The following is a 24,935-nucleotide window of genomic DNA, read 5'->3' on the forward strand; positions in this document are numbered from 1 at the left end:
TGAACTACTCGCGAAGTAGCCTACTCATCACACAGACATCACAAGTATCCTATCACACGAAAGAGCTTTTTCTCAGCTTTTAAACGATGTTAGCAGCAAATTGCTGTGGTGAACGGTTCGCGAGAAAAGTAAATAATATAATTCAATTTAATCATAAATTCTACTGAAGGTTTTGCGTCCATCTCCCTACCCATTCCTCTCGGTGCAATACTTCACGAACCTTTCGTTTAACACACGACAAACCATATATCAGAATAAACAGCAGACCTTACCGAACACAAAGGTGTAAAGCAGTCCCCTGTACAGTTAGCCGTTCCAGAGTTATCCAGTTTTGAATTTGCAGTAAATTTCGACATGCATGGATGTCTCCAAATTTGGGCTTTAAGTTTTACAATGTGTTTAAATTGTTCCACATTATTTCATAACGGGCCAAATACAAAATAAATGTTACAAATATCGCCTAGATATCGGTAAATCAGAGGACAGCTGACTAAGAGTTTGTGAAAGTAGATCACAAAATGCTAAGCATGCATCTAGGCTATTTGAGTTTCTTAAAGCAACACCAAAGAACTTTTCATCTGTCGCACGCACTATTTGTTTATCCAGCACCAGCTTTGCAAATAACAATGTCCACAGACAAGGTAGAATAAGTTGCATGATTTTATGAAAGTACGATGTATTGCGACATCAGATGCAAGTCAAATTTGTAGTTTCTCATGTCTCATTCCATCTAACTACAGATCCGCTACCCGATGCAGCAAACTTACGTAGTGCGGTAATAGCCGATAGAGGGCCGCGAAGCGAATGCAGAAAGTGCCGTTCACCCTGTTACGAGTTGATGAACCACTGAAACGATTTTGGAAACATTATTTTAAGGTACAAAAAACTCTTTGGTGTTGCTTTAAAGCTGAACTGTGCTTAAATTGTTCAATACATGATTTCATAACAGGCCAAATATAAAATAAATGTTAAATATAGCCTAGATATCTGTAAATATTAGATGATCAGATCATTTGCAGTTCTATGTAATATGTCATGTTTCATGTTTTTGTTATGTTTCATACAGTGATGCAGGTCTACTGCAGTGAATAGGCTACAACTTTGATCATTTTTATAGCCTACTACTGTATAGTTAACTTTGGCCTTGGTGCCCTAACATGTGGCCTTTGTGCCCTCCACCAAATATGCCCAACTGAAGGCCAAGTGGCCTTGCCTCCAGAATGGTGAAATTCCAAGCCTGGTCTCACTCATTGGATCCAAATAACAGTAATAGCAACCTCCAAGTAATGTTAGGGTAAGTGAAGCTATAAGCACATAGCCAATTAAACATGAACGGGACACTTTTTGAAACTATTTCAGCTTGTGTAGGCCTATCAGTGCTTTCTGAACATATTGAACACACTTTTTAAAATACCGTGATAATACCGAAAACCGTGATAATTTTGGTCACTATAACCGTGAGGTTAAATTTTCATACCGTTACATCCCTAGTCAGCGTTACCTATTTAGCGACGTTTGGCCATCCCCAGCGATAGAAAACCTTTTTAGCGATTAGCGACAAATTTGGGAACTTCTCACAATGATGGCAGATCGGCTTCTTTGTTGTTGAAACGTAAGAAAATCACCTTTCTCATGGCTTTGTCATTTATGAATTCAGCTACATCTCGTTTGCCCATGGCACTGACCCATGATTATAAAAGTAACGACTGGCGTAGCCTATTTAGTAGCAGAGGTAAATGTTCTACAGATCTACAGCAACTTCTGGTGAGATTACAACTTACATGAGTAAACGAGACGAGGGGTATGTGACCTCAACCAGAGCCTGTTTACTTTCATTGTATCGAACCTGGTTGCAGTTTACTCATTGTTCCTCTAGGGGCCGCCACTAGCTAGTGCAGAATGAATGGGAGTCTATGGGGCTAGACGGGTAAAATGTATCTTTATTATCGTCTTAAGCTTAGTTTTCTCTAGACTCAACCATAAATACATGCCTGTCAGTTGGAACAACCCAAAAAACTAGATAATTGCTTGAGATTTTGACGATTTATGGTGATTTTATTTTCGCTAGATCTTTGCCCAGATTGACGCTAATGCATTATAGAGGAGTGGATCACTGAAGCAAGATGGCGTCTCGATTGACGCATTCGTTCCAATGAACAGCAGTAGTCAAGGCGACATCTAGTGTATATATCTATGGCCTACTACCTAGCCGTTCCCATTCACTTTCCGTTTACTGTGCTAACACGATAGCTAGCTCGGTCCGAAAGAGTTTCATTGGCATCACACACAAGCAATAAAATAGTACACAAAATGTTATGAATATGTTGTTATTGCTTATTCAAGCGTAACTCTCGCCAAAATGCATCCTAGGGTGTTTTTGTGAATACCCGAGTCAAACTTTCGTGAATGGGAGTCGTAGGGCACTGAGCACAGGGGCCCCCCAAGGCTGCGTGCTCAGTCCGCTGCTCTTCACCCTGCTGACGCATGACTGCACTGCAACCTACAGCAACAATCACATAGTGAAATTTGCTGACGACACAACTCTGGTGGGTCTCATCACCAAGGGCGACGAGACTCAATACAGGTTGGAGGTCGACCATCTGACCACGTGGTGCAGGGACAACAACCTCCTGCTGAACGTCAGCAAGACCAAAGAGATTGTTGTTGACTTCCGGAGAGGTCACACCCAACACCTGCCACTGACCATCGACGGTGCTGTGGTGGAGAGAGCGAGCAGCACCAAATTCCTGGGGGTGCACATCAGTGAAGACCTCTCCTGGACCACCAACACTGCATCACTGGCGAAGAGAGCTCAGCGCCGCCTGTACTTCCTGCGGAAACTCAGGCGAGCAAGTGCTCCACCAGCCATCATGACCACATTCTACCGAGGCACCATTGAGAGCATCCTCTCCAGCTGTATCGCTGTGTGGGGCGGAAGCTGCACTGAATACAACAGGAAAGCCCTGCAGCGCATAGTGAACACAGCTGGAAGGATTATTGGTGCTTCACTCCCCTCCCTGAAGGACATTTACACCACCCACCTCACCCGCAAGGCGACCAAAATTGTGAGTGATGCAAGTCACCCCGCTCACAATCTGTTTGATCTACTGCCCTCTGGGAAGAGGTACAGAAGCCTGCGCTCCCGCACTACCAGACTCACCAACAGCTTCATACACCAAGCTGTTAGGATGCTGAACTCTCTCCCTCCTCTCCCCCCTCCACCCTCAGCTACATAACATCCTGGACATTGGACCCACAATGGCCGCCTGCACCACTCCACTTGCACACTTGTACACTTTGCAACTTGTTGTTGTTGTCCTGAAAACACAACACTTCTGCTGCTCTTACATAACTTGCACCACTATGCCACTTTATTTCTTACTTAGGTCAAACAGAACTACCTCAGCCTTTTATTGGCCTGACTTTGCACTAGTATTTTATTTTATTGACTGTCTATGCACAATTTCAACCAAATTTTGCTGCTCTTATTTTTTCATTATATGTGCCCTCTTATTTACTTATTTACTTACTTTTTTGTTTACTTGAATGTTATGTTTGTCTGTGGACTTAAAATTGGTAAAATATGTCTTGTCTCCACCGTGGGATAGTGAGAAACGTAATTTCGATCTCTTTGTATGTCTGGAACATGTGAAGAAATTGACAATAAAGCTGACTTTGACTTTGACTTTGACTTTGAGGGGCACTAGCCTACTATTTTGATGCGTCAAAATCACTATTTTTAAAACACTAAGAAGTGTTCTCAATGCTGGAGTTCATGTGTAGAGACACTGATGATACTTCGATCAAAACTCCATTTGACCCAAAAACAACAACACGGACAAGCTTGAAAGTGGTGCTTCAGACGTAATTATGCTTTTAAATGAAAGTTTGACTCGTGTACATTCACAAAAACACCCTAGGGTACATTTTGGCGAGAGTTACGCTTTCAGAGAGAAGTTTATGCTTCGACGTGCTAGGAGTCCAGAACTAGTGTCAGTTTTGATGTGAGACGGCTCCCGTAGTTCTAAACGAGGCATCGCTTGAAAGGTTGGTTGCTATATAACTCCTAACCACTAGGTGGGAGAATTTCTTACACAGGGGGGCTTTAAGTGTTTTCAGAGTGTAACAGCCTTTTGCAAGCAAAATGTGTCATTTTGGCCAGAGTGCTTTTGTTCAGACATGGGTGTTAAACTGTTTTGAAAACGTGATGTCAGAGTTGCCACAAGCATCAAAGCGATCGAGAAAAACATGTAAAACATATTTTAGCCAGCTTCTTGAAAACACTATTTGGAAAGCTGTTAGGATGCCTGCCATTACACTCACAGGAACTTTAAGGACATCCCTTTATAAATCCGTAGGTATTACAGTTTTTCTTGATCGTTTTGATGCCTGTGTCAACTCTGACATCACATTCTCAAAACAGCCGTGTCTGAACAAAAGCACTCTGGCCAAAATGATACATTTTGCTTGCAAAAAGCTTTTACTCTCTCAAAACACTTAAAACATGCAGCAAAAGCAAATCTTGCCTTCAAACAACACATCCTGTCGTCAAATCACTGTGTAATTTCAATCAATCATTACACACTGGACAACAAAATGCTAAATCTACATATAGTTCTCAAAATGAGCATTTTTGCTATGTCTGTTCCATTTCTTTCTCATTTTTCTGGTATCAGAAAAAACTGTGAAAAGACAAAATGTACTGAATAAAAAAATATTTATTCATTCCTCCCAAGATGTAACTGTCATTGACATGTAAGACCTTCAGTAAACACCTAGGCAAGACAAGTTTCATTGAACTACAACTTGTCATTTTTCATCGAAATAGGCCTACAGTAAACACCTTTTGTACTGTTTTCTTCACCAAATGCTCAATACAGTTCTTTGTCTAAATGTGCATTAGATTCATACTTGCAAATAGCAACACAGAACAGACATGACATCTCTTATGGATAATGAATGATTGCTGATTGAAGAATTGTGCAAAGGAGTTTCACACAGGTGTATCAGAGACTCAGACTTATGCAAGGTATTTATACCACCTGTGAAAAGATGTTTTCCCTTTTGTTTAGCACGGGAAAACCAATAGAGTTTGGGGTTTTTGAATGACATCTGTGTTAACTGTTTTGCAAAAGGGTGTGAGAAATGTGTGAACCCAATGAAAATGTGTGAACACATTCGCAAGAGATGACTTCTGCTGCGCAAAGAAAGTGTTAATGAAGACCAAGTGGATCCCACTTTCCTTCAGCAGGTCAAAGCAATCGAGAAAAAGTGTAACTAGAACAGTGTCTGACCTCACAAATAGTCTGCTGAATGAATGGGCAAGAGACACTCTGAAATCTTGTGGAAATTCGTCCCCGAAGCAGAAGAAGCTGTAAAGGGGGAACCAACTCCATATTAATCCCTTATGGATTTAGAATGGGATGTCATTGAAGTTCCTGTGGGTGTAATGGCAGGCGTCCCATACTTCTGTCTTTGTAGTATATGTATTCTGGTAACTGGAGGTAAAATAGAAAAAAAAGCAATGGCAGCAATTTGGAGATTGACTAAGCATAGCCTAAAAAGGACTAGTAGTTGTAAGATACGTTTATGTTTTATCCAGAATGCTTCACTGTGCTCTGTGCCAAGGGCTATAATTACAGCTTGTAAGGTGGAGTGTAATACTGACCTTTGCCTGAAGAACATCTCAGAAGCAGGGAAAGCACACATGCACCCAGTAAAATACCTTATACCAGTAAGAGACCTTATATAAAGAGATGTGTGCCTCTCTTAATAATGTCCAATAAATTGATTTAGGCACAGGTGGACTCCAATCAAGTGTAGAAGCATCTTAAGGACCATTGATAGAAGTAAGATGCACCAGAGCTCAATGGCAAGCATCATAACAAAGGGTCTGAATACTTATGTAAATGGAATATTTCAGTATTTTATTTTTTATACATTTACAAAACACTGGAGTGTTGGAGTATTGTATGTAGATTAATGAGAAAAAATTAATTGAATCCATTTGAAGATTCTAAGTCTGAAACATAACAAAATGTGGAAAAGTTGAAAGGGTCTGAAAACTTTCCAGTTGCACCTGTATGCACAGCAGATATATTTACATTGGAGTGAACAAAAAATATACAAAAAGCAGTAAACTGAAAAAGAAAATTGCAGAAAAATGTTGTTGTCTTCTTTGCTCATGAACACCTCTACCAGCTCTCACTCTTCCTCCCCCTCTCATTCTCACCCTCCTGCTTTCTCTCTCTGCAACGTCTTCCATTGTTGTTGTAAAAAAAGGAGCTCACCTGTGGTCTTTTCATAGTGCTTACTGTACTTCCTGATTGAAGTGGTAACAATTAACCATTGTGGTGTTTGGCCAGGTGGCACATATGTTGGCCAATTAGCTCATGTAGTGTCATTTTGAATGGCAGTGTTTTGAAATGGCAAACATGTGACTTTGTCAGATTGTTGTGTCTCTTTGCAGAGAACCGTGTTCACTGCATTTAAAAAGTGCCATTTTGAATTGCAAAATGTATGTAAAGCGGAAAATGTGTTTAGAGTTTTGGACACTTGAGAAGAGGTTTTGCTTTCTGTGTGTCAGTTTAAATAATTGTGCTTTGCATGTCAATTTAGTGTGTTAGCAATTGGAAAAAACTGTAATATGAAACTAGCTGCACTGAAAAAATTAGATTTTTACTTTATTTTATATTTTAACATGGACAGCATATCACATCATACTGCCAGCAGCAGAGAAACTATTATGGTGTTACCTTTCTACTATTTGATATTCAAGTATAGTCAGATTCAATAGTGAGATGCAACATCAAAGAAAGAAACTAAACTTCAGACCATGTTGTTGATGACTATTGTACAGCATTATGGTGAAACTAATTCATCTGATGCATGTCTGCAAAGAAAAACATCTCAAAACTGGCACTGGGGGAACTCAAGGATATGTGCACCTTTGAAACCATATGCCCCTTTCTCTGTGTCTTGGGAAGTACTGTTCAGTGTGGTGGATGCTGTCATTGCGCCAAGTATAAACAAAGTAATTTGTATACAGCTTGCAGACTCCAGATTTTTCAGATTTAATTAGCTACTGTGTCATGGACTTCGATCGTGCTTCTTTTATTTGTGTGTGTGTGTGTGTGTGTGTGTGTGTTTGTGTGTTTGTGTGTGTTTGTGTGTTTGTGTGCACGTGAATACCCTGTGTTTAGCAACAATCAGCTCTTTTGCTTTGTTTTGTTTTGATAATCTTAAAACCATTTTTTCTTTTCTCTATCTCCATTAATTTTCCTTCTCTACCTTTGCACATTACTATGTGAATCATATGCATATATCTATTTACTTCCACATGGTTAAACATCACTCCCTCTTGGATCAGTGCCGTCTGTCCTTAGCTTTGGTTACTGTCTTTTCTGGACAGTTCGATTGCATCTTTATGCATTCGTTAAACCCATATAGGACAAATCCTTGCATTTATCAGCATTACGGAGTGCACAACCAGGATAGATGGCCTCCCTCAATTCCCTGATGGGGTGCCTACTCTGTAATGTCAAGGACAGTACACCTTCCTCCACTACTAGGACTCAGGCAGCGTATCATTGATCGCAATCTCTCTCTATTTCTCTCCCCCCTCTCCACCCCACCCTCTCTCATATCTGTTTTTGATTCAGGTGTCCAGACTCTGCCCGTCCCGACAGTGTCCAGCCTTGTCTGCTACCCTGTAAGACGGACTGCAGGGTGACTCCCTTCAGTGAATGGACAGCCTGTCCTTCAACTTGTCTGCCAGGTGCTTCAGCAGAACAACTCCACATAAGGACATCAGCAGTTTGGCTTTTTTTGTCTCTCCTCCCCTGTCTCCACCCCACCCCACCCGTCATAATCTTCCCTGACTTCAAACAAAAGTGCAATGCTTAGCATTTTGCCTCCAAATCTCCTCTGACTCAATAATTCCCTTTATTCTCAAGAGGATGAAAAGATTAGTCACAGAATTTTCGAGGAAAGTCTGTAATGCAGTGTTTGTGGAGTGACCTATTCTGCATTCCTAATGTAAATGCTGTTGAATTAAGTATGAGGGTGCATTCGGGGTTGAGTAAAGCAGTGATGATAATCCAGAATAACCTGCATGGGCAGTGTATATTAAAATGGCATCACTGCAGTACGCACAAAATCAAATGCAGACTGCAGTCTTACTACTTTCCCCTAAGATGCTATTTGCTAAATATAAATATAATTCAATCACACTTACACTGCGTTCATAATCACCAATTACTTTTCTGATTAACAAAGGTGGAAATAGATTTTAATGTCTCTGAACAATATGCTAATGCCGCTTAGATAGCATAAGTATGTAATTGCATTTTTTCTCATTGTATGCAGTTCCATCTGCAGAGTTGCCTTCCCAAGTTGAATCTTCTAGTGATGTAATCACACACTTAATTGCACTATTTTCAGTGTTTCTCAATTAGCTATGTGTAATGAGCCTTTTAGTCTAAGCCAAATTAAATCATTAGATCACTCTAGGATGCGTATACAAGAAGCAGATTGGAGGGTCACACAGCGAGAAGACTGAGTATATTGCAGTTTTTTTTTTGGCATTTCTATTGACATGCAAGTGTTGCCCATTTTTCTGTTCACATGCAAGTGTTAAACATTTGTATTGATTATCTGGTATTGTGTTTTTCTTTCATTTGACAGTCAATGCTAGCATACCTACACAGTCACGATACAGGACCACAATCCAGAAGTCAGCCAATGGTGGACAAGAGTGTCCTGACACTCTGTATGAAGAGAGGGAATGCGAGGCTCTGCCTGTTTGTCCATCCTTCAGGTAAACACACAGCAGAGCTTGTCAGACATGCAGCGGCCATCCACACACCGTTGAGAAAAGCTTTCTCCTTGCCATTAATGATGTTCAAATGTCACAGCACTTTGTTTCCCATTACCCAAGGCATCACTTTAAAGAGCACTCTTGCCTTTGCCATCTCCACGAACAGATGGAGGACGCATAAGTGGCACCCTTGTACTCTGGTACCAGATGCTGTCAGACAGGGGATAACAGGACCAGGAGAAGCATGCGGGAAAGGGCTTGAAGTGCGAGGTAAGGGAAAATGAACTGCCCTTGTGACTGAGCAGACGAGTGTGTCATTGATACAGTAGCATCACTACTCAGTGCAGGAGATGGGAACCGATGCTTTGAAACAGTGAGTATGTATAAGTATAAGTATATATACTCTTTTGATCCTGTGAGGGAAATTTGGTTTCTGCATTTATCCCAATCTGTGAATAAGTTAAACACACTCAGCACACAGTGTACACACAGTGAGGTGAAGCACACACTAATCCCGGTGCAGTGAGCTGCCTGCTACAACAGCGGCGCTCGGGGAGCAGTGAGGGGTTAGGTGCCTTGCTCAAGGGCATTTCAGCCGTGCCTACTGGTCGGGGTTCGAACCGGCAACCCTCTGGTTACAAGTCTGAAGCACTAACCAGTAGGCCACGGCTGCTGGTGTTGTGGGTTCCTGTTTTCATGATATATATTTTAAAGCCACTAAAGGTGCGCAGGCACTCAGCAGGACCCCAGAGCACCCCTGATTTATGGTCACTGTTAAAGTGAATCATATACCTCATTTTGACAAGAGAAATGGCTGTGCTGGCCTCAAGTTCACGGCAGCAACAAAGTGACTTCCAATTAGAGGGCTGTTAATGTTGTTGCAAGCTCTTTATGCATATTTGAGTAACTCCTCTCCTACACACACAACAGAGCACACCACACACCAATGCTTAGACACTCTCTGACCTATAAAGCTCCTTGAGAAACAACAGAAATATAGACTGTTTTTCAGTGAAGTTAATGGTTGAATCTACACTCCCTCAGAATCATTTAGGAACCCAAGGTCGTAATTGGAACATTTCAGCCCAGAACAAAGCAAAACAGATTTCAGTATAAATCCAAAACCCAGGAAGTACACTCAAATAAATCACAGGCTCCAAAGTTACAGGCTCAGTTTCAGTGACCCTGTTTTTTCCTGTTCTTCGGTGGCTCTGTGCATTGCTGACCTGAACAGCATACATTTTTAAACATATACAAAGAATTAATCAGACCATTAAAAATGACTGCAAGTATGCTGACTAGTTTGACTGTCTCATTAACATATTTAGTAATTTGTGTGAAATATTGGAGAAGCACAGTCAAATGTGGCATTTCATTAGGTGGCATTATGCCAAATATGAGTGTAGTCATTAAAAATAATGAAGTGATGCATCTCAATTTTCGCAGGTGTTTTGTTTTCCGAAAGACATCCTTTTTGAAGCCCAAATGTCCATGTGATTCCAACTAAATAATGAGTGCAGAACAACAGCGAGGGGAATAGGGGTAGTGTGTGGCGGGAGCGATTGAAATCACAATCTCGTCGCTGTTAGAATATTATAGCCAAACATGACAGCGAGACCAATGCTAAGCGGCATCGGCCTTAATAGGCCGCCACAGCGGAGGCCGCGCATGACTGGACACGTGATCGGCACCTAGCTCTGCAGCTGCCTCCGTGCTGCCATCAAGGGCTCAGATAAAGCTCTTCGTTTGGACTTTGACATCGACTTGTACGCATCCTATTGGTATCAAGGTTTTTGGCTCACAAGGTAAGGTGTGAAAGCTAGCCCCAGCCATAATCACCCTCCTGCTGGTGTTCTGGTGTACTACATGCGAGCTCTGGCCTTCTCCAGTGGCTGGTAATGGAGAACTGCATCCAGAGGGCTGTTGGAATCCCCTGGAGATGCTGTTAATGACTTTCCTACCTTGGATCTCAAGGTTATAAACATTGATTGAATGTGGTTAATTTTTTCTCTTTTTTCTCCCCGATGCCCTTGTTGTGGGTGTCTTACTTTTTGATATGTACCGACTCGGTTTTTCGCACAGTGATTCTTCAGATGAGGACTGAAAAATGATTTCAGGCGTAGCTTTAAGGTTTCATTAGGACAATGCCAGTGCCCCATCATAGATCATTTGTCAGACGCGACCCCATGGAATTTTCTATCAAGTACCTTCCATACCCTGATGAATTTCACAGCTTGCGCTTTACCTCTGAAATGCATGCTGTTAAGATCTGAAGACCCAGTTTACTCCGTTACCAGTTTGATAAAAAATAAATTACAGCATGCTAGCTTTCTAAAGCAAAGCGTGTGTTTTTTATTTATGTCAGATGAAACTGTCTTTTAGTGACAGTGGACATGGATTGTGCAGTCATGCAATGTATGTAGTGTTTTGAAACAATGTAGTTGTCAATAGGTATATAGAATAGCAGAGTAGGAGAAAATATAGAGGACTTTATAGTTTCACTAATGTTACAATTTGGCCACATTCTCACAATTTCACCTGGCTTGCTTGCAAGTATATGTCTATGGAACAAGCAAAGAGACTGGATAGATTGGATCTAAAAGCTTCTATTTTCTGCGTTGTTCTAAGTAGCACTCAACTGCATGTTGGTATTTTTATCCTTGAAGAGTGTCAGGTATAGCTCCCTAAGGTAATCTCCATAATGATGTGTGTACAGAACCTTTCTCTTTAGTTACCGATATATATTTCCATTCTCTTATTATTCTTAATCTTAATGTCATTATCACAGTCTGGCTGACTGTCAACAGATGTCTTGACTACCTGACCTTGCCCTGACACTTTGATTAACCATACCTACACACCGCCGCCGACTTGAGCTGCAAAAAATACATGAAGTCATTCACTTTCAATGGAAGCTGGCTTCTCTCAGCTGCAAGAAGCGGCAAATCCGTCGGCATCGCGTTTTGGGCGTCTTGAGTGACTTGAGCGTCAAGCAGAAAGTTGAAATTTGGTCAACTTTATGCTAATGAGCTATAACGCGGTTCAGCGGCAAACGACAAACAATGTAGTGCTACCACGTCAGAGCAAAAACTTCCCCGTACTTTTTGACAAGCGTCCTTGACAGGGTGGCCAGAGCTTCTTTTGCAACTCAAGTTGGCGGCGATGTGTACGTACAGTGCATTATACATACGTACATATGCATAAATCACAGAATTCCAGTTATGCATACAGTATAATGTAAATGTATATGTATAATGTAATGTAATGTACAGTATAAAAACCTTGTTTTTGCCATGATTATAATACTGACGATAGCACTGTTCTACTACATTACAGAATATGTGATCGAAATACCTCCTAAATATTTTTCAGTCTGATTGTCTTTTGGCGTTGTCCCAGCATATTCCGAGGTGTGGCTGCATTGTTTTAATTTGACTGAACCAACAATCAGGTGTGACGATGCTTAGCAGAGTAGTCTGACAGTTCTCTCTGCAAGCGAGATGCAAATTAACGAGTAAGAGAAAGTCTTGCTGTGTTGAAAGGACTTGCTTTATCAGCACAGCAGAGAATAAACAGCAGAGTGAGATGGAGAGGCACTAAATTGCACTCAATGAACCAGCGAGAGTGGCACCTCAGCAGAAGTTGGTGGGAGTGCAAAAATCCATCTCCTCAAAACAATGGCATACCTGTGAATCAGAGAAACCCTGCTGCCACCTTGGAGGTGTGCGAGAATGTGACCCCTTAACACACTGCGGTAGTCAATTATGCATAATCCACTTGCAGCAGCACTGTTTGTGTCCAAATTAACCATCCACACCTTAAACAAACTCAATTGTAAATCGTTGTGAGAAGAGTAGAAGGAGAAGACAAAAGACGTAAACACATATGTTCCATCTTGGAAAATGTAGTGATTACATATGCTGGAGTGTAAAATCTAAGCGGCCTGTGGTATTAGTTCTCTGACATCACATGTGTTGAGGTCAGTAGTGCTTGAGTGACTGAGCTAATGGCCACTGAGAATTCAGTTGCCTTGCATCTCTGAGATGTTAGTCTTCTAACGGACACAGATGTCGCAGATAAAGATAAAGGTTTTTGAGTGATCAAAGCCAAAAAGAGAGACAACAGACATATGGTGTGATGAAAAATGTAAACACTCACACACCAATTTATTAAATTCCCTCGAGAGAATTTGTCCAGGGCTTTGACCGCATTGTCTAAAATTGAGCTTCAAACGGCATCGTGCAACGTGTTTTATTTAATCGCGGTCCAATCTGAGAGAGGGATTGAATAAGGGTAAGGTGAGAAACCGACTTAACAAATTCTTTTCATTCTTTCCTGGCCCAGTAGATTTAATGAGAATTGAAAAGCCCAGAGGAAGAAGTTTGACAAGCTCTTTGAAAAGGGGAAAAGTTCCTCTGCTATGTCCTTTTGTGCAGTCAGCAAACATTGTCACCTTTGTAAGTAACTACATTATTAAAGATGATCCCTGTCATAAGCTGAGATAAGAATAAAATGTTAACGATTTGAAAGGAAGATAATATGAAAGCGAGTGCTGCTGAAGGGAATGGAAGAGGAAATAATTGTGCTAAAAATGGGTAGACCTCCATTCTGAATCAGAATGTCACCACTGTCAACCTTCCCGAGGTAAGGGCACCGCCACAAAAAAAAAAGAACAGAAAAAGCTAGAGCGAGTGACAAAATGCCAAGAAGTGTGACTGTGAAATGACTTCACTGGGGTAAAAATGAGCTAATTCCATTTGGCATTTCAGAATTCAAATATAGATGTACTGTACAGTACATGCATACATCTTCTAGATATGCACAGCTCACACATTGCAGATTGCATTCATTGATACATCTTATAGAAACCATACTCAACAGATAGTATTTTAGTTTTACATATACAAACAGAGATTCTTCTGACAAAAAAAAGTTGAAAGCAAAGTTAAATGCCGCAAGGTGTATTGAATCAATGATGTGTACCAGAGTGACAGGGTGCTCTGTGATGCAAAATCCATCGATCACTGCAACTGTGGATCCCCACATTGCACTAGTAGTTGTGAGGAGAACCTAGCCAATTGGTCAGAGGGCAGAATTTAAAAGTCAAATCGCGATCAATAAAATGTGTTACAGGCATGTTTGTAGATCAATGGGCTCCTCAAAGACATCAGGGGGGGTCATGTTCAAAGAGAAAAAAACAACCCTGTCCTCGAGGGAAGGTAGAGCCCAAAAAGGCCAGAGTCCAATTGGATTTTAATCTTTTAAAAATGGCAGCTAAGCAGTGTACTGTATTAATACTAACAACACCTGCACAGTGTGAAATCCTCCTGCCTAAACTCACACTTAATTTATATTATAATTCCTGGTGTCCGAGTCACAAACGAGAGGAAATTAGACTATTGCTGCAGGCTGTGGTGCGAGCAGTTCCCTGTTGGACAGTATGTGTTAGATTCAAGCGGTGATTGCTGCCTGTCTAATTTGAGGTGAGTTATCATGAAAGGGCTATTGGATATTGGTATTGGGATCACAGCAAGGAACCTTCGTTAAATTTTGTGGTGTGCAATGTGCATGCAGCGTATTTCTCAACTATTTATTTATCTGTATTTTTTTATACAATAGCTGCCTTTGTATTTGATTATCTTTAGAGATATCTATATGTACTTAAACAGCATTCTGCCCTTTCCCTTTTAAGTAAAGAGCTTTTTTACTGGCAGCTCACTGAAGTCAAGAGGGCAGAGCCAGAGTCTTATTTCCCACTCCCTGAGATAGGAGTCTTGATGGGGAGACTTACATGGTTGAGTGGCATGTCAAAACATGTCATCATTTAAGGTGAAGTGGCAAAATCTCTGGATATAACTGAAGCCCTCTGCTCTGCCGCGTGAGAGTGAGAACATATTGGCTGGTGGGTGGCATGGATGCATCACTCTCCTGAAAAAGGTAACAAGCACATCCACATTTGCCAAGCGTATAATTTACTTGCTCTTAGCAAGAGGCTGGGTGTGGGGTGGGGTTGGGGGAGCATCGGGGTAGTATTTCAAAAAGGCAAAGAGGAATCTCGAGCCAGCGGTGAAAAGGAAAACAAAGTCGGCAATAACGCCTTTTACTGCACCAGCTCTGATCTAACAGCCCTCACAAAAAACCGCACAAGCCACTTGCTGGGTTGAGGGGGGGATGGAGCAAATAGCCGCCAGGTTGAAAGTTACCGCACAAGCCACTTGCTGGGTTGAGGGGGGGATGGAGCAAATAGCCGCCAGGTTGAAAGTTACCGCACAAGCCACCTGCTGGGTTGAGGGGGGGATGGAGCAAATAGCCGCCAGGTTGAAAGTTACCGCACCTCCGTTCTTACCTTTTTTTTTCCTTCTTCTTCTTCTTTTCTTTCTGTGATGCTGTTAGGGATGGAAGCTGATTTTCCGGGGATCAGCCCGGCCTGAAGATCTGAGCATGTGTAAACAGCCTGTGGTGTAGGACTGCCGCGGCGCTTTTTTTTATAAAGACCCACTGAGCGTAATGCGCAATGGGGTGTTTTGTTTGGCCGGGAGGGAGGTTGTGTGTGTCGTGTGTGTGTGCGTGTGGTGTTGTGTGCACTTGAACTGGGCCGTGTAATCCGGATGACACCCCTCCCACCTGTGCCTGTCCCCACAGGGGTGAGCTGTGTGGGTGAGGACGAGGAGCCGGCGGCCATCGGCGACTGCCTGCTCTGGGCCGGCGCCATGCCCCAGCGCTTCAGGCCCTGCTGGGAGCCCTGCAAGGACGACTGTGCCTTCAGCGCCTGGTCCAAGTTCTCCGAGTGCACGGGCTGCGGCGGCCTGCGCAGCCGCAAGCGCTCCCTCACCGGTGAGTAGCCGTCGCCAACCTCTGCTTTTCCTCTCTCTCTCTGTTTACCGACTCTTGTCCCTAGGGTCCCCGACACATTTTGGAGAGCCGGTGCGTGCCAGTGTGAGGCTCCAGTAGGTGGTAAAATCAGTGGCTTATAGAAGGTGTGTCACGAAGGCCACTCCTGGGTTCTATTTGATACATTTGGAACAGTTCAATTCCATTTCACAGTTCCCAAACAAGGCACTCTGCTGCAGTCACAGTTTACACACAGGGAGTGTAGTGTTTATTCGCACCTTGAATACACAGACAGGACCATAGAGGGGACCATAGACACAAACACTCACAAACACACACACACACATACATACATACACATACACACACACACACACCTACATACACACCTACACACACACACATACATACACATACACACCTACACACACCTACACACACACACACATACATACACACACATACACCTACACACACACACATACATACACACACACACCTACATACACACACCTACATACACACCTACACACACACACATACATACACACACACACACCTACACATCCACACACACACACACACAGACCTACATACACACCTACACACACACACATACATACACACACATATCTACATACACACCTACACACACCTACATACACACCTACACACACCTACATACACACCTACACACACACCTACACATACACACACGCACACACACCTACATACACACCTACACGCACACACATACATACATACATACACACCTACACACACCTACATACACACCTACACACACACACATACATACACACACACACACCTACACATACACACACGCACACACACCTACATACACACCTACACACACACACATACATACACACACCGTCCAAGCTCCTGGGCAAACTTGTGGGAGTATTGACATAAGGTCAAACGTGCCCATATTATCCCTCTCAGGGATGAGCTGTTGGCTGTCTTCATTCTCTCGAGCTCCCACTCCACGTTCTCCCTCCATCAGGTTTAAAGCAGGTCCCCAGGAATCACTGTAATCCCTTTATTTGAATGGAAATGACAGAGCCTTTTGGCTGAATTACATGGTGTGTAGCTGCGCTGGGGCAGATATTGTACCATTTGTCCTCATAAATTTGTGATCTGTTGCCTTTAGGCTTTCGCAAATTTCCCCTGCCTTTATCCATAATGCTCTTCATTTAGAGTGTAAATTAGCCCACCGTGTTTGGTGGAGTCTACCGAGCATATGCAATATCCTCACATTTGCTCTGCTCTCTCAGTTCATTTCTCCCTCTCGGTGAACCAGAAAGGCTCAGATGTTGCCCCTTTGCACAATCGCCGATGAGCAATGAATAAATTGACCGGGCCACATCCTTAAAAATGCATCAGAAAACACAAAGATTTGTGTGGTGACATTCTGTGCACTTTTTTTTCCAGCTTTTTTTTTCAACTTTTTTTTACGTTTCCACTGGGCATTACAGGTTTTGCCAGCTACCCCCCTAGGTGTCACCTAGAATCATCATATCGTCATGTCAACTAACAAGTACCTGGTATTTATCGCAAAATGGAAAACTCAACCTGCTGTGTTCTATTCTCACAGTTATAATTCATGTAAAGCAGCTTCGATTTTCAGTACCCACCAGAGAAAAGATGGGGAGGGGATGTGCTTTTGATGAGAGGCCAGACGACTGGACGTGCATCCATTCAGTGGACTAAAAATGGATGCACAGGGTTACCTAAGGGAAGGGACAGAAGAGTCTGTCTAAGCGAAAGGGACAGACGAAGCAGCCGAAGAGAGCCCTTTAAGTGGACTGCAGGGAGAGCTTACGGTGGGAGCGCATGGGGGAGCCACGGGGGCTGCTGGCAGAAGGCCGTTTCATTAACCAGCTCGCTTACCTCCCCCCGTCTGAGCGAATAGCTCATCCCTTATGCAGAAGCTGAAGGCCCTTTTCCCACCAAGACAGACCTTTCCATATTCAAAGGTTGCCCGCTGTGAACAATTTCAAAACCAGATTAGAAAGCTGTCTTCGAGGGACTGACTAGGGGTTTTGTTATTAGACCGAGAAAAAAAAAAGCAGGACTCACATCTTGATTGCTTTTCATTAAAAGCTTAATCCTCTGCACTGCTCTGAAGACCACAGCCACCACACAAAGAACAGGAAAAAAACACAGCTCTATGCTAACACATGGCAAGCTGCATAGCATTTAGAGGAACTATGAAAATGTGCAAACTGGGGGGGGGGGGGATCCAACACAGCATCTTTAACCATATGCATCATATCAAGCAGGTGTAGAGTCAAGAGGTTTCATCAATTATGTAAAGGCACCAGGGTAGCGAGAGCGAGCCTTTGTTTGTGTGTGTGTGTGTGTGTGTGTGTGTATATCAGTGTGCAAGCTTGCGCTCACGCAGAGGTGAGCAAACAGATTGTGGCTGGGGCTACTGCACGCTGACAGCGTTTCGGTGGAGCCAGGTCTGTTTTGGCGACGGAGCCGGCGGCGAGCAGCAGAAACAGATGGTGGCTGCTGGAGAAGCGTCAGAAAGGCGCAGGACACCCATGGACGCGCGGCGAGAGCGTGAGCTCGGAACGGCAGCGCAGGTGGAGGACGCTGCAGCAGCACAGTAACTTAAGCGAAACCTGCTCCCCTCCCTTTCACCATCTGGCCTGGACGAAATAGAACTTTTTTCTTGTTCTTGTTTTTTTTTTTTCCTTTCCAATGAGGCTCCAACAGTAGAAGCATCCCCCCTTTCTTCTGTGTGTGTGTGTGTGTGTGTGTGTGTGTGTCTGTGTGCGTGCGCTTATGTGTATGTACACTTCTGTGTGTGTGGGTATGTGTGCGTGTGTGTGTTTGTTTATGTGGGGGTTGATGCATCTATGGATCTAGATGTGCTCTCCAAAGTAACTTTCCTCCCAGTCCCCCCCCCCCCCCCCCCCCCCCTCTCTCTCTCTCTCTCACCAGCTCCAGTCCACCCGAATGACTCATCCATAAGCATACTTTAGGCTTAGCAGGAGTAAAGCCATATCTCAGGAATGTGTCATCCATGTGCCACCGGCTGCATGTCATATTTGTTCAGTTTCTTGGGGTGGGGGGGTGGGGGTAGGCCCTGCAGCGCTCTGACAGAATAAGTTCCCTCCAGCCCACTCTCCCGCTGACAGCAGTGGAGTGGTGACTCGCAGGTGTCAGAAGCGTTTGGCGCAGTGTGTGCTTGCCGGCTGACGGGGGCCACATTGCTGTTGGCCTCCTCGCTGACCACATGATGGACAGGGTGTCAAGAGATGTGCACGCTCCTCATCATCATCCACCGATCAGGTCTCATTTCCTCTTGCCTCAGCACCTCGCCTCCCATCTCAACACCACATTAACACTTGGCAGACCTAACACACCAAATTAACACTTGGCAAACCTAACACACTAATTGCGACTGTGTCACAAAATGAAGTGAGAGGCACTTCACTGAAATCCATTTCATGGTGGAAGAAATAAATCTTCCTCTTGTTAGCGAAATGAGATTAAGATGGTAAACAGATCTTCGACTCTATCAATGTGTGTGTGTGTGTGTCTGTTTGTGTGTCTGTCTGTCTGTCTGTCTGCCCACCAGTCTGAGTCCTTGTGTGTGTGTGTGTCTGTGTGTCTGTCTGTGTGTCTGTCTGTCTGTCTGTCTGTCTGCCCACCAGTGTGTGTGTGTGTGTGCGTGTGCGTGTGCGTGTGCGTGTGCGTGTGCGTGTGCGTGTGCGTGTGCGTGTGCATGTGCGTGTGTGTGTGTGTGTGTGCGCAGTTTGAAATATGAAGTGATTACTTTTGCCTCTAGCTGTCTACTGGCCCAGGTCATGGCCGTGACTCAGAGGGCAGTAATGAGGGAGAAATACAAAGTGGCAGACAGACAGAAACCGAGCTCCGTCTCCTGCAAATGTCTTGCAAGATGTGATCTCATCTGGGCAAAAAAATCAGTTTGCTCATCAGATTTACCCTGAAGCGTCCCTTGTCACAGTCTGCTGAAAATAGGGCATGAAGCTATCCCAGGGGAAACTTGTAATAATATTTGACAACTCTCTAAAGTCAGTTGGCTGAGCCATGTCATTTATATAGAACCATACAAGTATTTAAAGGAACAAAATTACGTCCTGTCCTGTGCCTCTGGTGTGGCGATTCATGAGCTGTAACACCCCAGCCTAACCTAAGACAATCTTCATTTATTTATTCCTTTATTTATTTCGTTTTTTTGTTTGTTTGTGACAAAAACCTTGACGGTGAGCAGGAAAATAAAAATGTGTTTTGCCCTTCTGCAGGCCGGAGTAGGAAGAGGCCCCGCTGCCAGAGAGAGGACCTCTACCCGCTGGTCGAGACCGAGGAGTGCCCCTGCGACGCCCTCTTGTCGCAGCCCTACGGCAATTGGTCGTCCTGCATCCTGCCGGAGATGGCGACAGCCGGCTCCCGTCACGGCTGGCAGGCCCGCCGCGACGCCAAGGAGTGTGGCCAGGGCCTCCGCTTCCGAGCCGTGGCCTGCATGGATCAGAGCGACCACCTGGTCAGCCCGGATCTGTGCAGCGAGTCAGGTAGGTCCGCGTCACCCTCACACAGGCACAACCCTCCTCCTCCTCCTCCTCCTCTTCCTCCTCCCCCGCCGCCGCCGTCCTCCCACTTCCACTCTTTTTACCGTCAGCTGCCAGACCGCATTGCCGCTGGGAGGCAAGTCATTAGTCAAAGTAGCGCTCTCCCCTCGGGCTCACCGTGTCACTGTAAATGAGATGGAGGTCTCGGCACGGAGGCCAGCCCCATGTAACCCCCCCACCCCCACACCGACGTGATTAGTCGAGGCTGCATGATCCTGGCTGCAGCCTCGGCTCTGATCAAGGGCACGTGCTTAATCCCCCCCCACCCCCCACCCCGTCCTCTCCCCCACAGGCTTCGTGGAGGAGGTGTGCCACATCCCGTGCCCGCTGGACTGCAAGCTCAGCGACTGGTCGCCCTGGTCCCCCTGCAGCACCTCCTGCGGCAGCGGGCTGAAGGTCAGGTCCAAGTGGCTGCGGGAGAAGCCCTTCAACGGCGGCCGGCCCTGCCCCAAGCTGGACCTGAAGAATCAGGTGAGGTGTTCTGGCCGGCGCCGGCCAGACTGATGGTGCAGTTTAATGAGAGCAGAGCCATTAAACGTGACAAGGAAAGGTCTCAAGCACTGTGTTAATGACCTCCTCATATATTCCTTGTGCAAAAAAAAAATTAAAAGGGGGGGTTCGGTGGTAAAGGAATTATGATAATGATGAAAATTATGATAATAATGGAATAATGCTAGTGATGTAACTTAATTGTTCTCATTATTTCCTGATTAATTATGGAGCATAGTCCTGACATCAGGCGTTACACATATCCCAACACGTACTCGGTTATTAGCCATGTGGAGAGAAGTGATGGTTAACAGTAAGCACAGTAAGAACGCGAGTTTCTGACCAATATTCTGCTTCCTTTTCACTCCAGCGGTTGTCACTTCATTATGTGCAGGGCAATGTGAAAAATGCCCCTCAGTCGTGGCGCGGAGTCTAAACAAACCAGATCCCAGTGTTGTGAGTAGTTTGGTATTGTTCAGTAAATTGAGTCGTTCTTGGCTGTGTGGAGTTCGTCAGGTTCCCAGAAAGCACTAATGAGGGAAGTGTGTAATTATAGTAGCTGCACAATGGTTTATGGATTCCTAAGTCATTGTGCCTGCATTAATGCCAGAGAGTGTAGGCGAGAAGGGCAGGTTTCTGTCACCACTCGCCTCTTGTTTACCACACAAAAGTTTGTAACTGGCAGTTAGATTTCATTTTGAGCCAAGATGATTATAATACAAATGGACACCATGTGCGACAGAGAGCGTGTGTAGTGTAGTGCAGCATTGGATTCATTATTTGTGGTAATTACCTCTAATAAGGCCATTGCCCTTACTTTCCCATGGACATCCATTTGATGTGTAAGCTATGCTTCTGTTTACACAAGTTGCATCCAGCTGGTGAGAGTTGACAAGATGTGCTGAGAGTTGAAATTTGCAGAGAGCCTATCAACAGAGTTGGTGGGAGTTGATGGGGACTTGATGAGAACTGGTGGAATTGGTGCATGCCGTCCTGGTGTGGCAATAGCTCTTCCCACCCACACCAGCTCCTATGAGAAAATCAAAATGTTTGATTTTCTCAGCAGTGAAAGCCAATTATTGGAGCGGCTATTGTGACCATGACGGGACTACCAGCTTAGAACTTGGAGTTCAGTTTATCTGCATAGAATGTCTATGATCTCCAGTAAGCACTAAAGGCTTGCAAACGCCTTCCTTTGAAATAGCCAAACGAGGTACACAACCTTATAATATGCACCCCCCACTGTTTTATATATATATACTGAGGTACGTGTAACCATAGTTACAGTTTTGAAATTATTATCCCTATTAAGTCATTATGGTAATCAGCTGGAGTAAATCATAATTGGCCATATCAGTACTCTGTTTTCATTCATGTTTTATTTAATTATTTAGTGAATCGAGTCTTGATGTTCAGTTACTGCCCAAAGACCTTCTTTAGAATCCACACGGGACATCTCCACATCAGGTGTTGCCTCCAGAGAGGAAGGCAGGTGGGACAGGTGGCAACCTTTGCTCCAACAGACACAAACTTTTATTCGTCTCACAGAGTATTTGTGACAGTTTGTTCCCCAAAGGGTTCATGGTTTAAAGAGGAAAATTGTATTCTAAATGTGGTGTGTATGCTTGACTGACTTTTAAAGGACACAGCGGTCTGCAGAGGTCGCTATGCAGATGAGGCCGGCTGCGTGAAAAACATTTAAATGCGTTCTTCTGGAGCTTTGTGTACAGATGGTTAAGTGCCCGCTAACAAGCTTTATGTGCCCTCTGCTGAGCTGTCCACTAATAGTCTGCCACCCAAATCAGAGTTTTGACTACAATAATGGCCCTTCTAATCCTTAAAGGGGGAGATGAGCACTCATCGTTAATTTTGCGGCTGGCCATATTGGGCCTTTCACATGTGACGCACACAGCTGTCCAAGTGGTATTAGAGTGATGGAGTGCCGGGTGGGGAAGAAAGGGCAGGGACCGGTGGAATCTCCCTGCGCTGCTGTCTGCCGGGCTCCCCACAGACAGGAGGGGAAATGGACTGTTGCGTTCACCCGGCCACCTGTTAGGGGTCTCAGCTGGCCGTGACCTTTTCACAAGAGCTGAAGATTAGAACGCGGCCAGAGAGTGAAATCAACTAAACGAACAGTGCTCCACTATGTGCCCTAGTTGTGTAGCCCAATAGGGCACTTGCTGGGGGTGGGGGTCAAAAAAGACAGCTTTAATATAGCGTGACGGTCAATGATTTCAGGTGTTGAGCAGTCGCATCCACTATACGCTCAGTATTATTGTCAGGTAGTTCTGCTCGGCTTTTTGTAAACAGAGGCTCTTCTTTTCCAGGCATCCCTATTGACTCCCCAGAGAGAGCTTCCGCTACCGCTGAGGAGTCAGAGAGCATGAGAGCACTCTGCCTTCATTGTTTATTTATAACGGAAAAGCATTAACAGATTGGAGTGGCGTGTCACAACCAGCCAATTGTCTCCACCTCAATTTAGCACAATAAACAGCTGTTCTTGTTCTGCTGAACCTTGTTTTTTTCACCTCAGATATCTGTATATTCTTCATTTTGATCATTTTTTATTATCTGACTGAGGACGTGTTTTCCGTAGCCAAGTAGACACCGATCTGGCCGCCTAGGCTGATCCCATTCCATTGTCAGATGGAATATGTTTAGCTTCTGCAGATATCTGAATGGCTTTGAATGCTGCAGCTGACTCTCATTTGCTGCCACTGCTGCTGAATTTGTTGCTGACGCTGAACACCTGGCCTCCACCTGCATCTCGACCTGATGCAATTAGGCCACAGTTCCACTCCCTCAGCAAACGTCTCCTCACGCTGCCCGCTACACACCAACAATTCGTATTCTTAACGTTTCCTTACCTCCTATGTGCCAATTAGGTGGGTGGTCAAGGACCTGGTAAATAATTCTGGGAAAGCAACAAATAATGCTCCATATCGTTAAGACTTGTCTTGTTTTCAAATGATGGGAATGTGTGGTTTTGACACACTGCCGGACAGCCGGTTTTGACATATAAACACATTAAACAGACATTACCACAATGGTTATGTAACGTTATCATTTTTTTCACTTTTACATTCATGACATTTCTCGATTTATCTTCCTTTCACATTTGGATGGAAAATAAAAGATTCTACAGTATGCCTAGATCTGGTACACAAATGTGTTTGGAAAAGTGTATAGTCTTATTCATGAGAGATCCATCCATGAGCTGGCAGCAAAATGAGACTCCGTAAATGGAAGACATTTCATTTCCTGCATGAAAATTTCCAACAGTGATTCTCTGACCTTGTGCGGAAACGGGGTAAAAATAAAGACAAAGTGAGGTTGCTATTTCCGCGGGTTGCAGCAGATATTGTCCTCCTCCCCAAAGCCTCGCCGGTTTCGGCTGCAGTTAGATGCGCAATTCCTCATTCAGTGCCTGGGGCCATGGGCACCACTCTGGCCCTGTCGTGTGGCGTACACTTCCTCTTTCCCACATTCGGCTCCTCATGCCATATGGCAGCCATCACACACAGACAACGAAGTGGACCAGGCTGGTACCGTTGGAGACTAGGCTTGCCCGGACTGCATAATTTAACAGGCTCCATAAATCTTTACTCAGGAGCCAATTGTGCTCAATAAAAAAGGACTCTGTCATTTAAAGTCCTTCATTGCAGCATCGGAGCTCCTCACAAAGCAACTCAAGACCTCTCTGGAGAGAGAGTGTACACAAGCACTATTTTTAACATTGGAAGTTGTTAAGTATGTCTAAGTCTGCAATCAAGCAAACCTTTAGAGCTGTTGTGCAGTTGATGGTGATAATTTCATCACAGCATTCCACTCCATAAATTTTATGATGTTTTAGTGGTGAGAACTGAAGTACTGGAACTCCCAAAACAAGTGATTCATTGTCATTTCATGCAGATGACTAGGCCTGTGTGGCCATTTTTATGGGCCATTGTTGTGCATGCAAGTTAAATATTTTTTCATGGCAAAGTGAAAGGGTGGGCTTTGCTTCTATATCTTGGTATTTTATTATCCATTGTTCATATCTTCTTTCTTTTGCTTCACTATTCGTTGACAGAGTGCTTATGAGCTGGGCAGCGGTTGGGTGGAACTCAACTCAGGAGGGGTGGTCGAGGTTAAACAGGGGTTGACATTTTCCTCATATGAGAAAAAAA

The 24,935-nt window shown here is 44.1% G+C and overlaps 1 protein-coding gene across 1 annotated transcript in view; it reads left to right on the top strand.

Moving 5' to 3' along the window:
• Window positions 1-24,935, top strand: part of thsd7ba (thrombospondin, type I, domain containing 7Ba) — a 100,053-nt gene that overhangs the window by 55,410 nt on the left and 19,708 nt on the right. The window contains exons 9-14 of the mRNA XM_076262588.1: window positions 7,662-7,777; window positions 8,686-8,818; window positions 8,985-9,088; window positions 15,461-15,652; window positions 19,954-20,220; window positions 20,570-20,748. Coding sequence (XP_076118703.1) covers window positions 7,662-7,777; window positions 8,686-8,818; window positions 8,985-9,088; window positions 15,461-15,652; window positions 19,954-20,220; window positions 20,570-20,748 — 991 coding nt within the window. The remainder of the gene's footprint in view (window positions 1-7,661; window positions 7,778-8,685; window positions 8,819-8,984; window positions 9,089-15,460; window positions 15,653-19,953; window positions 20,221-20,569; window positions 20,749-24,935) is intronic.

The sequence above is a fragment of the Alosa pseudoharengus genome, unplaced genomic scaffold (assembly GCF_046254945.1).
Source record: "Alosa pseudoharengus isolate Yale_2024_CS ecotype anadromous, Long Island Sound unplaced genomic scaffold, YU_APseudo_1.1 YU_APseudo_1.1_scf_3, whole genome shotgun sequence".
NCBI lineage: Eukaryota > Metazoa > Chordata > Actinopteri > Clupeiformes > Clupeidae > Alosa > Alosa pseudoharengus.